The 17244-nt window shown below is 47.9% G+C and overlaps 1 protein-coding gene across 4 annotated transcripts in view; it reads left to right on the top strand.

The window, feature by feature from the left end:
- The window catches only part of KIRREL3 (kirre like nephrin family adhesion molecule 3), a 603038-nt gene that overhangs the window by 497672 nt on the left and 88122 nt on the right, over window positions 1-17244 (top strand). For all 4 annotated transcript variants that reach the window (XM_083162831.1, XM_083162830.1, XM_083162832.1 and 1 more), the window contains 2 exons: window positions 6717-6867; window positions 11869-11974. In XM_083162831.1, the coding sequence (XP_083018957.1) occupies window positions 6717-6867; window positions 11869-11974 (257 nt within the window). The remainder of the gene's footprint in view (window positions 1-6716; window positions 6868-11868; window positions 11975-17244) is intronic.

Here is a 17244-nt window from a genome sequence, read left to right as displayed (position 1 = left end):
CAGTGTAATGGTCAGCATTACTGCCTCACAGCGCTGACGTCATGGGTTCAGCACGGATGGTGTAATGGTCAGCATTACTGCCTCACATCTCTGAGGTCATGGGTTCAGCACGGACGGTGTAATGGTCAGCATTACTGCCTCACATCGCTGAGGTCATGGGTTCAGCACGGATGGTGTAATGGTCAGCATTACTGCCTCACAGCGCTGAGGTCATGAGTTCAGCACGGATGGTGTAATGGTCAGCATTACTGCCTCACAGCGCTGAGGTCATGGGTTCAGCACGGATGGTGTAATGGTCAGCATTACGGCCTCACATCGCTGAGGTCATGGGTTCGGCACGGAAGGTGTAATGGTCAGCATTACTGCCTCACAGCGCTGAGGTCATGGGTTCAGCACGGACGGTGTAATTGTCAGCATTACTGCCTCACAGCGCTGAGGTCATGGGTTCGGCACGGACGGTGTAATGGTCAGCATTACTGCCTCACATCGCTGAGGTCATGGGTTCAGCACGGACGGTGTAATGGTCAGCATTACTGCCTCACATCGCTGAGGTCATGGGTTCAGCACGGATGGTGTAATGGTCAGCATTACTGCCTCACAGCGTTGAGGTCATGAGTTCAGCACGGATGGTGTAATGGTCAGCATTACTGCCTCACAGCGCTGAGGTCATGGGTTCAGCACGGATGGTGTAATGGTCAGCATTACTGCCTCACAGCGCTGAGGTCATGGGTTCAGCATGGACGGTGTAATGGTCAGCATTACTGCCTCACATCGCTGAGGTCATGGGTTCGGCACGGACGGTGTAATGGTCAGCATTACTGCCTCACATCGCTGAGGTTATGGGTTCGGCACGGATGGTGTAATGGTCAGCATTACAGCCTCACAGCACTGAGGTCATGGGTTCAGCACGGGCGGTGTAATGGTCAGCATTACTGCCTCACATCGCTGAGGTCATGGTTTCAGCACGGGCGGTGTAATGGTCAGCATTACTGCCTCACATCGCTGAGGTCATGGGTTTAGCATGGGCAGAATGGTCAGCATTACTGCCTCACATCACTGAGGTCAAGGGTTCAGCACAGACGGTGTAATGGTCAGCATTACTGCCTCACAGCACTGAGGTCATGGGTTTGGCACGGACAGTGTAATGGTCAGCATTACTGCCTCACAGCGCTGAGGTCATGGGTTCGGCACGGAAGGTGTAATGGTCAGCATTACGGCCTCAAGGAGCTGAGATTATGGGTTCGGCACGGACGGTGTAATGGTCAGCATTACTTCCTCACATCGCTGAGGTCATGGGTTCGGCACGGATGGTGTAATGGTCAGCATTACTTCCTCACAGAGCTGAGGTCATGGGTTCAGCACGGACGGTGTAATTGTCAGCATTACTGCCTCACAGCGCTGAAGTCATGGGTTCAGTACGGATGTGTAATGGTCAGCATTACTGCCTCACATCGCAGAGGTCATGGGTTCAGCACGGACGGCGTAATGGTCAGCATTGATGCCTCGCAGCGCCGAGGTCATGGGTCATAACCCTAATTTTGTGGAATTTTTACATTCTCCCCGTGTTTGGGTGGGTTTACTCCGGGTACTCCAGTTTCCTCCAACATTCCAAAAATATATTGGTAGGTTAATTGGCTGCCAACAATATTAACCCTAGAATGTCTGTGTGTGTGTGTGTACATGTGGCAGGGAATATAGATTGTAAGCTCCACTGGGGCAGGACTGATGTGAATGTTCAAATATTCTCTGTAAGGCAATACAGGGGTGGAACTGCTAGTACTGGAGTCCAGGGTTCAGACAGAGAAAGGGAAGGGGAGGTATGGCAGGTGTGTATGTTGGGGGGGGGGTGGGTTAGGGGTGCTCGGGGTACACCAACCACCACTGACTGAGGCTGAAGAGACACACCACAGATCTGGATGTGTAGGGAGGATCATGTATGTGTGTGTGTGTGTGGGGGGGGGGGGGGGTGCAGCTTATTATGTCAGTTGCGGATCACATCCCTGGATTCGGCTAGATTACAAATAGTGTTCACCAGTTTGTTTGATTTTTACTGTATATCAGTCAATGGAATATTAATATTATGGAAAATTCAGTCATAATTCATATTCTGCTTGGACTGCAATGATTTGTGCAGCTAGAAAGATGAATAAGAAAGGAATGCAGCAGTAATGAAGGCCCAAGGCGGCCATGCACAGTGCAAACTGAACCCTGATGGGTGAACCTAGCCTTCATGGCAATGAAACCAGGCAGGGCTGGCCATGTGTTGCTGAGTGCAGTCATTATTCCAGCATGCCAGTCACTTAGATGTCAGGATGATGATAGCATCGCTATACACGCCAAGCTGTTCAGTCAGCAGCTGACGCTCTACCCCAGTGAGGTGGCTGCACCTGCAGTGTCTTCTCTGCCCTGATTACACACTCACACCGCCTGGCAATACACTTTCAATATGCAATCAGGCGAAATTGGTATCCCGGAGCGAGGCTCTCATCAATCAGCTGGAGAGTCATAGAACACAATGCACTGTGTATGGGAATGATCCTTCAGGTAACCTTCTGTACGCCGGATGGGTAACACAGTACACTGGCACTAACCTGGTGATCAGGCAGGAGAAGTATCACTGTGCAGCATTACATATAGTATACAGGACAGGAGACGTGTTACTGTGCAACATCACATAGCATAGTATACAGGACAGGAGAAGCAGTACTGTGCAGTATTACATATAGTATACAGGACAGGAGAAGTGTTACTGTGCAGCATAGCATAGTATACAGGACAGGAGAAGCAGTACTGTGCAGTATCACATAGCATAGTATACAGGACAGGAGAAGCAGTACTGTACAGCATCACATAGCATAGTATACACTACAGGACAGGAGAAGCAGTACTGTGCAGCATCACAATAGCATAGTATACAGGACAGGATAAGCAGTGCTGTGCAGCATCACATAGCATAGTATACAGAACAGGAGAAGCAGTACTGTGCAGCATCACATAGCATAGTATACATGAAAGGAGAAGCTGTACTGTGCAGCATCACATATCAGAGAATACAGGACAGCATCACATTGTATACAGGACAGGAGAAGGGTTACTGTGCAGCATCACATATCATAGTATACAGGGCAGGAGAAGCAGTACTGTGCAGCATCACATAGCATAGTATACAGGACAGGATAAGCAGTGCTGTGCAGCATCACATAGCATAGTATACAGAACAGGAGAAGCTGTACTGTGCAGCATCACATATCATAAAATACAGGACAGCATCACATTGTATACAGGACAGGAGAAGGGTTACTGTGCAGCATCACATATCATAGTATACAGGGCAGGAGAAGCAGTACTGTGCAGCATCACATAGCATAGTATACAGGACAGGAGAATTAGTCATGTGCAGCATCACATACAGTATCATAGTATACAGGACAGCATCACATTGTATACAGGACAGGAGAAGTGTTACTGTGCAGCATCACATAGTATAGTATACAGGACAGGAGAAGCAGCACTGTGCAGTATCACATATCATAGTATACAGGGCAGGAGAAGCAGTACTGTGCAACATCACATAGCATAGTATACAGGACAGGAGAATTAGTCATGTGCAGCATCACATACAGTATCATAGTATACAGGACAGCATCACATTGTATACAGGACAGGAGAAGTGTTACTGTGCAGCATCACATAGTATAGTATACAGGACAGGAGAAGCAGCACTGTGCAGTATCACATATCATAGTATACAGGGCAGAAGAAGCAGTACTGTGCAGCATCACGTAGCATAGTATACAGGACAGGAGAATTAGTGGTACTTGTTTCCTAGCACGGCCACACCGATTTCCGTCGGGGTGGTCGTGTCGGAAAAATCGTGTCGGTCGCATCGCATGCGACCAAATCGCATGCGATGCGACCGACCCGATTTTTAAATTTAATCAAATTTGAATAGGGTCCCTGGGACCCAATTTTACATTGGATTCAATGTAAAATATTCCCTAGACTCCCAATTTTACACCCTGAACCCCACGCCACGATTGACGCCAACCCGAAGCGTGGCGAGCGCAGCGAGCCCGCGAGGGGCGGCGGTGCGCGTCCTCCGACCTTTTCATTCCCCTACTATCCACGTCGGCGCGGAGTTGAGAATATAAAGTGTGGCGAGCGCAGCGAGCCACCGTGCCCGAAGCGTGGCGAGCGGACACGTATAACTTCACAGGTATACGCGCCCCCTCGCAGGGCTCGCTGCGCTCGCCACGCTTCGGGCTCGGTGGCCCGCTGCGCTCGCCACACTTTCTATTCTCAACTCCACGCTGACGTGGATAGTAGGGGAATGAAAAGGTCGGAGGACGCGCACCGCCGCCCCTCGCGGGCTCGCTGCGCTCACCACACTTCGGGTTTGCGCCAATCGTGGGGTGATGGGGCCATATATAATGTGAAATGGGTCATATTGGCCCATTTCACATTTTTTCCTATGTGAGATGGACTTAATCAAGTCCATCTCATCTTGTGCCATTATAATGGCACAAGACCGACGCGATGCTCCCGATTTTAATGTTAAAAAATTATTTTAACATTGAAGCCTATGGAAAAATCGTGGGCATTGCGTCGGTCGCGTCGGGGGCAATGTTAATGGTCGCGACCGACGCGATGCCCGCGATTTCGCCTTTGCCGGCAAAATGGACCTGATTTCAAAGGAAATCGGGTCCATCGCGGGCATCGTGTACCTTAACTTTAAGGTACACGATGCCCGCGATTGTGGCCGTGCTAGGAAACAAGTACCGAATTAGTCATGTGCAGCATCACATACAGTATCATAGTATACAGGACAGCATCACATTGTATACAGGACAGGAGAAGTGTTACTGTGCAGCATCACATAGCATAGTATACAGGACAGGATAATTAGTCATGTGCAGCATCACATACAGTGTTTTTTGTGATATATGATAGTTGTGTGCCAGTTTTTGATAACACTGGTTGAGGAGATCAGCTGCACTTTTATTTGCGCAACAGAATTTCGAATATTTTTTTGTATATCACATACAGTATCATAGTATACAGGACAGCATCACATTGTATACAGGACAGGAGAAGTGTTACTGCGCAGCATCACAAAGCATATTATACACTACAGGACAGGAGAAGCAGTACTATGCAGCATCGCAATAGCATAGTATACAGGACAGGATACTATTACATGTCATAGTATACATTGCAGGAAAAGCAGTACTGTGCAGCATAACATAGCATAGTATGCACTACAGGATAGGAGAAGCAGTACTGTGCAGCATCACATAGCATAGTATATAGGACAGGAGAAGCAGTACTGTGCAGTATCACATAGCATAGTATACAGGACAGGAGCAGTACTATGCAGCATCACAATAACATACAGATGGAGCCGGCCTGGTCTTTGCAGGGGATGGTGGCAGAATCCCCAGCCACCATCCCCCGCCAGCCGCCATCTGATATGCGAAAGGGGACGCGCGCGCACAAGATGCGACGGCACTTCCCCGGGTCCCTGCCACTTCCCCCGGGTCCCAGCCGGCTTGTCGGCGGTCACCCGGGGTCCCCACTTCCTAACCCTGTCCGTCTCCCTGAAGCGGAGACGGACAGGGTTCCCGTCGCCCCGCCGCCTGGAAACTGAGACGCGCGTGCGTGTGAGACGCACGCGCGTCTCAGTCAGATGGAGCGTCTCGCTGCTGGCGGATCGCCAGCGGAGACAGTCTGGCGATTCGCCAGCAAGATGGAGCCCGGCTCCATCTGTAGTATACAGGACAGGAGAAGCAGTACTGTGCATCATCACATACTGTAGCATAGTATACAGGACAGGAGAATCAGTACTGTGCAGTATCACAATAACATAGTATACAGGACAGGAGAAGCAGTACTGTGCAGCATCACATAGCATAGTATACAGGACAGGAGAATCAGTACTGTGCAGCATCACATTGTATACAGGAGAGTCAGTACTGTGCAGCATCACATATCATAGTATACAGGACAGGAGAAGCAGTACTGTGCAGCATCACATATCATAGTATACAGGGCAGGAGAAGCAGTACTGTGCAGCATCTCACATAGCATAGTATACAGGACAGGAGAAGCAGTACTGTCCAGTATCACATAGCATAGTATACAGGACAGGAGAAGCAGTACTGTGCAGTATCACAGCATAGTATACAGGACAGGAGCAGTACTATGCAGCATCACAATAACATAGTATACAGGACAGGAGAAGCAGTACTGTGCAGCATCACATACTGTAGCATAGTATACAGGACAGGAGAATCAGTACTGTGCAGTATCACAATAACATAGTATACAGGACAGGAGAACCAGTACTGTGCAGCATCACATACTGTAGCATAGTATACAGAACAGGAGAAGCAGTACTGTGCAGTCTAACATAGCATAGTATACAGTACGGGAGAAGCAGTACTGTGCAGCATCACATATCATAGTATAAAGGACAGGAGAAGCAGTACTGTGCAGCATTACATTGTATACAGGAGAGGCAGTACTGTGCAGCATCACATATCATAGTATACAGGACAGGAGAAGCAGTACTTAGTAGTCTATCAATTATCTTCCACAAGGTGCTAAATAAGAAGCTATACATACATACATACATACATATATATATATATATATATATATATATACACATATATATAAAACAATGCACATGACTACAGGACTATTTTGTATTGCAGACGCAGCTTCGAGATGGAAAACGGGAGAGCATTATCAGTACGCTCTTTGTGTCGCCATCAGACATCGAGAATGGGCAGAGCATCACCTGTCGGGCCACTAACAAGGCTGTACCAAGCGGGAAGGATACCACCGTCACCATCAACATCCAGCGTGAGTCCTAGCGTGTTGTTCTTACTGTACAGGACCCTCTATACTGAGGGTGGCCAAAAGCAGCCGTAAAGTTCTACCAATATTCCATGTTTTCCAGACCATCTGTGGATCAGTAGAATGTGGTGTTTAGGAATGAATGTAGCAGATGTATAAAAATGTGACCGTTAGTAATGATTGCACCTGTGTGCACCATCTAGGTGGTCTGGGAAATGTGACCGGTAGTAATGACTACACCTGTGCACCTGCTGGGTAGTCTGGGAAATGTGACAGTTAGTAAAGACTGCACCTGTGCACCAGCTAGGTGGTCTGGGAAATGTGACAGTTGGTAAAGACTGCACCTGTTCACCAGCTAGGTGGTCTGGGAAATATGAAAGTTAGTAAAGACTGCACCTGTGCACCAGCTAGGTGGTCTGGGAAATGTGACAGTAATGACTACACCTGTGCACCCGTTGGATGGTCTGGAAAGTGTGGACTGATGGTAGATCTCGAGGACTGGTTCGCCCAGCTCTGCTCTATACTGCAACTTCAGAAAAATAGAGTCTAGTGTAAGATTATGGGGCTGATGCTGGCAGAGTCACCTCGGCCCTGGATCCACTCTGCATCATACGTCAGACAGCGCAGGCTCCCTCTGGTACATGATAAAGGGTTTATTAGCTGTGAAAGCCATTTAAGCAGATATTAAACTGTAAAGATGGCTGTAACAGGGCAGGCTGACAACCTGGGCAAGCACTTTGCTCTTATAAGGGCTCCAATATAATTAATCAATGTGAGTGCATCTATCGTCCACTATCTATCAGCACCATAAGCATCTGGAAGCCTCTTTCTTATATTCTGCTAATGCAGAGCTGCGGGGACGGGGGGGTCACAGAGGCGGCGTATCGGCCCCACCTGGGTGCCACAAGAAAGCTCCTCTTTACACTATATTGCAGAGGTGGGGAACCTTCGGCCCTCTCGTTTTGCTATTTGACCATGCTAAAACAGTTTTAGGGCATGCTGGGATGTGTAGTTCAACAACAGCTGGTGGGTTGAAGGTTCCCCATCCCTGCCTTATTGCATCGTATTAGCATTACTGTTCTGATGATCTGACATAGTCTTTGCTGTAGCCATAAACCATACAGTAATCAACCCTCACATGCACAGAGAAAGTACAATATGAAAATTGTGCAAATCAAATCTCCAGAATCGCCGTGATCTGTGAGATTTGATATTTTCATATAAAAATATCAGTATATCTGGGGGGATGAGCAGTCAGACAGACTCTTCCCCCTATAGGGATGCACAGTAACAGGGGGATATAATCGGCCAAGGACCCATTATATGTATGTGTGTCACTGCAGGGTGACAACGGACAGGCCATTAGCTGTCCCTCTCACCGCAGGTGCACGATGACACAAAGCAGACCGGACCTGTGTCCAATTAACGATGTCACAATTGCTGCAGGGCGACGGGCGCCCCCCCCCTCCTGTCGCAGGAGGCCAGAACCCGTATGTTATGCATCCTCGGCGCTGCATATTCTAAATAATACCCTGAATTCCTGTTCCCGAACCTACATGGAACAATGGTATTTATAGAAGTGTCTGTCTAATAAGTAATAGCGCAGGAATTGTCAGGAATTAAATAGCATCTTCTTCCCGCGACATACTAATTGGATGGATGAAAGAGGCAACAGCTATCGAAATACTTTGAAATGAGATTTGGAATAAAGATCTTGCTCGCTCGGCATTGCTTACGTGGAAAAGCAATTAAAAATGCTATTAACGACTACGAACTGCATCTGGAACGGAAGAACACACGTTGGAAAATAATTATAATTAACCCTATTTCTGCCGGGAGATATTTGGGCGCTAACGGTGCCGTCTCCTAGATATAAGAAGTGGGCTGCTCCGGGCTTCCAGCGAAATGCTTTCATAGTTGTATTATTCATGTTCAGCCAGAAACGCTCATTATTACAGCTAGCAATATTGTGTCATTAGTCAGACACCAATCATTCAAACACCGCACAGCTGCAGGGTCAGACCGCTATGAGTCCTACCGCATACTTGCCTACCTGACCCTCTCCATGTGGGAGAAAATGCTCTGCTCCTGGACTTCCCTGGTAATGTATGATTGCCATCACCTGTGGTGAGCTAGGTAAAGGTGTTTCACCACAGGTGATGGCAATCCTACATTACCAGGGAAGTCCAGGAGCAGAGCATTTTCTCCCGCATGGAGAGGGTCAGGTAGGCAAGTATGGTCCTACCGCCATATGCCAGGTATAGGTTACAGGAGAACCATCATTTGCTAAAGCTTCAGCTAACTATAGAAGTGGGCTGGACTTGCAGAAGAACTTCTATAGAGAGCGGCAGAGAGACAGGGCAGGATGTCACAGTTGCATGGGATGCAACCATGTCAGTGAAAGCCCATCTGTCTGTGATCACATCTCATGTAACTGCCAGTTGTGGCCATTTAACAACCGGGTATAACAGCAGATATCTGAGTTTTTGAGACAGACCCTCTATTTCCAACCACGAAAGCAAAGCAGTCTGCATATCTTTCTGTGTGGACCATGACAATGGCCAGTGTGTCAGATGATCTGTTTAGAGTACAGGTTCTCAAAGTCGGTCCTCGGGACCCCACACAGTGCATGTTTTGCAGGTCTCCTCACAGAATCACAAGTGAAATAATTAGCTCCTCTTGTGGACCTTTTAAAATGTGTCAGTGAGTAATGAATGCACCTGTGAGTCTACTGGGTGACCTGGAAAACATGAACTGTGTAGGGTCCTAAGGACCGAGTTTGAGAACCCCTGGTTTAGAGCATCGTCCCTTTTGCAAAAGGCTACAATATTGCAGTTGATTCAGAGAGGGATCTTCTGATCCCTTCCTGCCAGCCTAAACTTGCCCATGAGCAGCCCAATGGAAGTCCAGTTTAGTGCGTCAGCAATTACTGAACACAGCATTAAGAGGTAAACTTTACTTTGTACTCTTCCCTATGGTTAGCTTCTAAACCATTTTACCCGCAGGAGAATTTTGATACATTGGGCCAGATGTATTAAGCCTGGAGAAGAGTTAAACTGGAGATAAAGTAGAGATAATGTAAAAGGAGATAAAGTACCAGCCAATCAACTCCCAACTGTCATTTTTAAACACAGTTGATTGGCTAGTGCGTTATCTCCTTTCACTTTATCTCCAGTTTATCTCTTCTCAAGCATTAATACAGTACATCCGCCCCTTAATCTCTTGTTGCCATGATATGCAGCCCCTAGTTTGCATTGTGTCTCAGGCACATCTCCTCTACATTGGCTATTTCTGAAACAGTGCATCAGAAAATGCGTCCCAAAAATGATGGAACCTGAAATCCGATGGCGGATGTCACAAATCAGAATTATAACTGGAGCAAAATTCCAAGTAAATAAAGTAAATGAAACGATTAGAACGGAAAGGTATATACTGGGCTGATTTGTCCCAATGTTCTTTTTCACAACAATATTAATAGCTTCTTCTGTTGCACTTCTGTTGCACTTTAAAATTGGAAACCGTGATAAAACAAACTGGGTAGTTACAGACAGCCAAAAAGGTTGGAGGGCCATGCTTGCAACATTCTGCCCCAATTCCACGCTGGGAGATCCTGGCTCCAGCGCGGACCAGTAGGACTTGCCTCTCCAGAGGCGATGGACAGTTGGAGATATCGCACTGGTCTCCCTAGGTGCTACATAGAACTACTATTACTACTTTCACTACTAGAACCAAATACTAATATATATATATATATATATATATATATATATATTAATATATATATATTATACACACACTAAACATCGTCACTCACCTTTCCTAGTTTTGGGGGTGCCCTATGGCTTGTGACCACATTGTTTAAACAGAAATTGTAGGGGCTCTGCACTCACTAAGTGAACTGATATTAATAAATAGTGGAGATTTACTTTATGAATTGATCAATGCATTTGAGCCTGCAGCCCCCTTATAGTGAAGAAATATGGCCAGCACTCTGTTTATTTGCAAAGTAATGCCCCAGTGCTTTTCCCAGGCTGTTCAGCAGAAGCAGTCAATGTAAATGCAGAAAACATGACGGCACTCACCCAGTCTTTAAGCAAATAAATAAGAGACCAAACTTTGGTAGTTTTGCAACGTTTCAAATCTTTAAATCTAATTTTTCGTCAGGGACGAAAAATCTGATTTAAAGATTTGAAACTTTTGAAAATTACCAAAGTTTGGTCTCTTATATATTTGCTGAAAGACCGGGGGAGTGCCGTCATGTTTTTCTGCATATATATATATATATATATATATATATATATGACGAAGTGTTCCACGAAACGCATTAGGGCGTGGCTTCGGTGACGCTCGCTGCTGTTCTCGTGGCCCCCTCCTGCCTCCTCTGTTCCTGCACGGGTCCCGGCGTGCTGTACACCTTGCAGTGGCAGCGTGTGCTGTTGAGTCTCCGGTAGTGGCCCGGCCGGATGGTGGAGCTGCTTTTGCCTGGTAATATATTTATATCGTGTGGTATCCAGTACACAGAGAGGATTTCTTTGGTACGAGCAACCTTTGGCTTGTTTTTAAGTGTGTTGTGACCTTTTAATTTTAAACATCATTTATGCACCATGAAGTGCCCCTCTCTCTCTATGTTTTAGACATATATATTATATATATATATATATATATATATAATTATATACACACTGTATAATAATCCAGTTGCCTTCAATTAGCATAGCAGAGACATATCACTTTTAAGTAACACCGCCACCTATAGGAACTAAGAAACCATATGTGGAAGTGATGCCTGAATGGGTATTCTCCTGTGCTGCTGCAAGAATCTGATCTTATAATGACTTTACCTCCCATGGTCACTAGTGTAACGTTATAATTATAAAAGAGTTGGGAAGAACACTTCAATAGCTTGCTTTTTCCCCTGTACTAGCCTAATCCCTAGCATGTCCCAATCGGCTCAGTGGCTTTGTTGCTCCCTTATAAATAGTAATAATAATGTCCTATTTTTTACAGATCCACCGTTGGTCAACCTTACGGTGGAACCGCAGCCCATTCTGGAAGACAATGTGGTGAAGTTTCATTGTTCAGCCAAAGCCAACCCTGCTGTGACCCAGTACCGGTAAGAGCTGTCCCCTGTCCTGCACTGCGCTGTGGGCAATCAGGTGTCTTGTTAAGTAATATATGCAATAATGTGCTTTATAGTAAAGTTGCAGCTATTGCACAAATGCTGGTCCTGTATTTGCGTCCCATTACACAATACAATGCATGACATTAGGCTGCCAGCGCCTGCGAGTCTCACACACAATATATGCTCCTGTGTTTTACCATTACCATCCCCCCAAAATACCAGCATATATATAATAAAAAAAGAATTATGTGTAATGAATGGTCCTTGGCAGAGAAGTCTGCTCCCAGCTCTCTTTATATCACATCTTACAATTATTCTCATGTATGAACTGCGCACATTTTTCATCTGCAAGATACAAAAAAGCCTTAAAATTGCAGCCTCTTCATTCCAAGCAGCGTGTTCTGCACCCGGCGCAGGGATGGAGGCTGTGATGTATTTGCACCATTAAATCCATTCTAAAAATAGACTCCAACCTCACATGAGCTGCTGTTGTTGTGCCAGGTGCCGGTAGTAGGGGCCTCTGCTGTATGGACTGGGTGATATACAGTATAGTAACGTATTTTATAATGACACCTAGTAGAAGGTGTTCAAAACAATGTCAGCGTAAGTGCTTTGTGCTTGCTTTGATTACAGATTCAATTTGAACATACTGTATTACATAAACAAAATAACTAATAGATATACATTCTAATTAATGTATTTCACTTAAAATAGTACATTGAAGTGGTATTTATAGTCGTTGGAGACCTGATGCAGATTATTGCATAATCCAAAAGTGACACTGACAAACGTAGGATGCAGTGATCTCATGCCGCATGATTCTTCCATGGTGGAACATAGGGCCTGATTCAGAGATTTACAAAAGTATGATTCATGCAAATATCTGAATATTATTTGAGCTGTAGGCTAGTGTGCACTCCAACCAAGTCCCCCATTACCCGGACACCTGCAGAAATCCCTCACTCCATTCAATTGCCCACCCATCAGTCAGTGTGCCTACAGAAAGACCTTTCTCCTCCCAACTCTCCCCCATCAGTCAGTGTGCCTACAGAAAGCCCTCACTCCTCCCAACTCTCTCCATCAGTCAGTGTGCCTACAGAAAGCCCTCACTCCTCCCAACTCTCTCCATCAGTCAGTGTGCCTACAGAAAACCCTCACTCCTCCCAACTCTCCCCCATCAGTCAGTGTGCCTACAGAAAGACCTAACTCCTCCCAACTCTCTCCATCAGTCAGTGTGCCTACAGAAAGCCCTCACTCCTCCCAACTCTCTCCATCAGTCAGTGTGCCTACAGAAAGCCCTCACTCCTCCCAACTCTCTCCATCAGTCAGTGTGCCTACAGAAAGACCTCACTACTCTGAACTCTCCCCATCAGTCAGTGGGCCTACAGAAAGCCCTCACTCCTCCCAACTCTCTCCATCAGTCAGTGTGCCTACAGAAAGCCCTCACTCCTCCCAACTCTCTCCATCAGTCAGTGTGCCTACAGAAAGCCCTCACTCCTTCCAACTCTCTCCATCAGTCAGTGTGCCTACAGAAAGCCCTCACTCCTCCCAAATCTCTCCATCAGTCAGTGTGCCTACAGAAAGACCTCACTCCTCTGAACTTTCCCCATCAGTCAGTGTGCCTACAGAAAGCCCTCACTCCTCCCAACTCTCTCCATCAGTCAGTGTGCCTACAGAAAGCCCTCACTCCTCCCAACTCTCTCCATCAGTCAGTGTACCTACAGAAAGCCCTCACTCCTCCCAACTCTCTCCATCAGACAGTGTGCCTACAGAAAGCCCTCACTCCTCCCAACTCTCCCCCATCAGTCAGTGTGCCTACAGAAAGCCCTCACTCCTCCCAACTCTCTCCATCAGTCAGTGTGCCTACAGAAAGCCCTCACTCCTCCCAACTCTCTCCATCAGTCAGTGTGCCTACAGAAAGCCCTCACTCCTCCCAACTCTCTCCATCAGTCAGTGTGCCTACAGAAAACCCTCACTCCTCCCAACTCTCCCCCATCAGTCAGTGTGCCTACAGAAAGACCTAACTCCTCCCAACTCTCTCCATCAGTCAGTGTGCCTACAGAAAGCCCTCACTCCTCCCAACTCTCTCCATCAGTCAGTGTGCCTACAGAAAGCCCTCACTCCTCCCAACTCTCTCCATCAGTCAGTGTGCCTACAGAAAGACCTCACTACTCTGAACTCTCCCCATCAGTCAGTGTGCCTACAGAAAGCCCTCACTCCTCCCAACTCTCTCCATCAGTCAGTGTGCCTACACAAAGACCTCACTCCTCCCAACTCTCTCCATCAGTCAGTGTGCCTACACAAAGACATCAATCCTCCCAACTCTCTCCATCAGTCAGTGTGCCTACAGAAAGCCCTCACTCCTCCCAACTCTCTCCATCAGTCAGTGTGCCTACAGAAAGCCCTCACTCCTCCCAACTCTCCCCCATCAGTCAGTGTGCCTACAGAAAGCCCTCACTCCTCCCAACTCTCTCCATCAGTCAGTGTGCCTACAGAAAGCCCTCACTCCTCCCAACTCTCCCCCATCAGTCAGTGTGCCTACAGAAAGCCCTCACTCCTCCAAACTCTCCCACATCAGTCAGTGTGCCTACAGAAAGCCCTCACTCCTCCCAACTCTCTCCATCAGTCAGTGTGCCTACACAAAGACCTCACTCCTCCCAACTCTCTCCATCAGTCAGTGTGCCTACACAAAGACCTCAATCCTCCCAACTCTCTCCATCAGTCAGTGTGCCTACAGAAAGCCCTCACTCCTCCCAACTCTCTCCATCAGTCAGTGTGCCTACAGAAAGCCCTCACTCCTCCCAACTCTCTCCATCAGTCAGTGTGCCTACACAAAGACCTCAATCCTCCCAACTCTCTCCATCAGTCAGTGTGCCTACAGAAAGCCCTCACTCCTCCCAACTCTCTCCATCAGTCAGTGTGCCTACAGAAAGCCCTCACTCCTCCCAACTCTCCCCCATCAGTCAGTGTGCCTACAGAAAGCCCTCACTCCTCTGAACTCTCCCCATCAGTCAGTGTGCCTACAGAAAGCCCTCACTCCTCCCAACTCTCTCCATCAGTCAGTGTGCCTACAGAAAGCCCTCACTCCTCCCAACTCTCTCCATCAGTCAGTGTGCCTACAGAAAGCCCTCACTCCTCCCAACTCTCTCCATCAGTCAGTGTGCCTACAGAAAGCCCTCACTCCTCCCAACTCTCCCCCATCAGTCAGTGTGCCTACAGAAAGCCCTCACTCCTCCCAACTCTCTCCCTCAGTCAGTGTGCCTACAGAAAGCCCTCACTCCTCCCAACTCTCTCTATCAGTCAGTGTGCCTACATAATGCCCTCACTCCTCCCAACTCTCTCCATCAGTCAGTGTTCCTACAGAAAGCCCTCACTCCTCCCAACTCTCTCCATCAGTCAGTGTGCCTACAGAAAGACCTCACTACTCTGAACTCTCACCATCAGTCAGTGTGCCTACAGAAAGACCTCACTCCTCCAAACTCTCCCACATCAGTCAGTGTGCCTACAGAAAGCCCTCACTCCTCCCAACTCTCTCCATCAGTCAGTGTGCCTACACAAAGACCTCACTCCTCCCAACTCTCTCCATCAGTCAGTGTGCCTACACAAAGACCTCAATCCTCCCAACTCTCTCCATCAGTCAGTGTGCCTACAGAAAGCCCTCACTCCTCCCAACTCTCTCCATCAGTCAGTGTGCCTACAGAAAGCCCTCACTCCTCCCAACTCTCCCCCATCAGTCAGTGTGCCTACAGAAAGCCCTCACTCCTCCCAACTCTCTCCATCAGTCAGTGTGCCTACAGAAAGCCCTCACTCCTCCCAACTCTCTCCATCAGTCAGTGTGCCTACAGAAAGCCCTCACTCCTCCCAACTCTCTCCATCAGTCAGTGTGCCTACAGAAAGCCCTCACTCCTCCCAACTCTCTCCATCAGTCAGTGTGCCTACAGAAAGCCCTCACTCCTCCCAACTCTCCCCCATCAGTCAGTGTGCCTACAGAAAGCCCTCACTCCTCCCAACTCTCTCCCTCAGTCAGTGTGCCTACAGAAAGCCCTCACTCCTCCCAACTCTCTCTATCAGTCAGTGTGCCTACAGAAAGCCCTCACTCCTCCCAACTCTCTCCATCAGTCAGTGTTCCTACAGAAAGCCCTCACTCCTCCCAACTCTCTCCATCAGTCAGTGTGCCTACAGAAAGACCTCACTACTCTGAACTCTCCCCATCAGTCAGTGTGCCTACAGAAAGACCTCACTCCTCCCAACTCTCCCCATCAGTCAGTGTGCCTACAGAAAGACCTCACTCCTCCCAACTCTCTCCATCAGTCAGTGTGCCTACAGAAAGACCTCAGTCCTCTGTACTCTCCCCATTAGTCAGTGTGCCTACCGAAAGACCTCACTCCTCCAAACTCTCCCCATCAGTCAGTGTGCCTACAGAAAGCCCTCACTCCTCCCAACTCTCTCCATCAGTCAGTGTGCCTACAGAAAGACCTCACTCCTCCCAACTCTCTCCATCAGTCAATGTTCCTACAGAAAGACCTCACTCCACCCAACTCTCCCCATCAGTCAGTGTGCCTACAGAAAACCCTCACTCCACCCAACTCCCCCCATCAGTCAGTGTGCCTACAGAAATACCTCACTCCTCCGAACTCTCCCCATCAGTCAGTGTTCCTACAGAAAGCCCTCACTCCTCCCAACTGTCCCCATCAGCCAGTGTTCCTACAGAAAGACCTTACTCCACCCAACTCGCCATCAGTCAGTGTTCCTACAGAAAGCCCACACTCCATCCAATTGTCCCCTCCTCCATCAGTCAGTGTTCCTACAGAAAGCCCACACTTCTTCCAACTCTCCCCATCAGCCAATGTACCTACAGAAAGCCCTCACTCCTCTCAACTCCCCCATCAGCCAGTGTGCCTACAGAAAGCCCCCATTCCACCTAACTCCCCCTTTAAGCCAGTGTGCCTACAGAAAGCCCTCACTCCTCCCAACTTTCATCATCAGTCAGTGTGCCTACAGAAAGCCCTCACTCCACCCAACTCCCCCATCAGCCAGTGTGCCTACAGATAGCCCTCACTTCACCCAACTCTCCCCATCAGTCAGTGTGCGTACAGAACGTCCTAACTCCACCCAACTCTCCCATCAGTCAGTGTTCCTACATAAATACCTCACTCCTCCCAACTCTCCTCATCAGTCAGTGTACCACCATATAGCCCTAACTCTATCTAACTTCCCCCCATCAGTCACTGTCTACAGAAAACCCTCACTTTCCCATGAGT

This window comes from Crinia signifera, chromosome 19 (genome assembly GCF_055691185.1).
Source record: "Crinia signifera chromosome 19, ASM5569118v1, whole genome shotgun sequence".
NCBI lineage: Eukaryota > Metazoa > Chordata > Amphibia > Anura > Myobatrachidae > Crinia > Crinia signifera.
The sequence above is the reverse complement of the archived record's forward strand: the minus strand, read 5'-3'. Positions and strand labels throughout refer to the sequence as shown.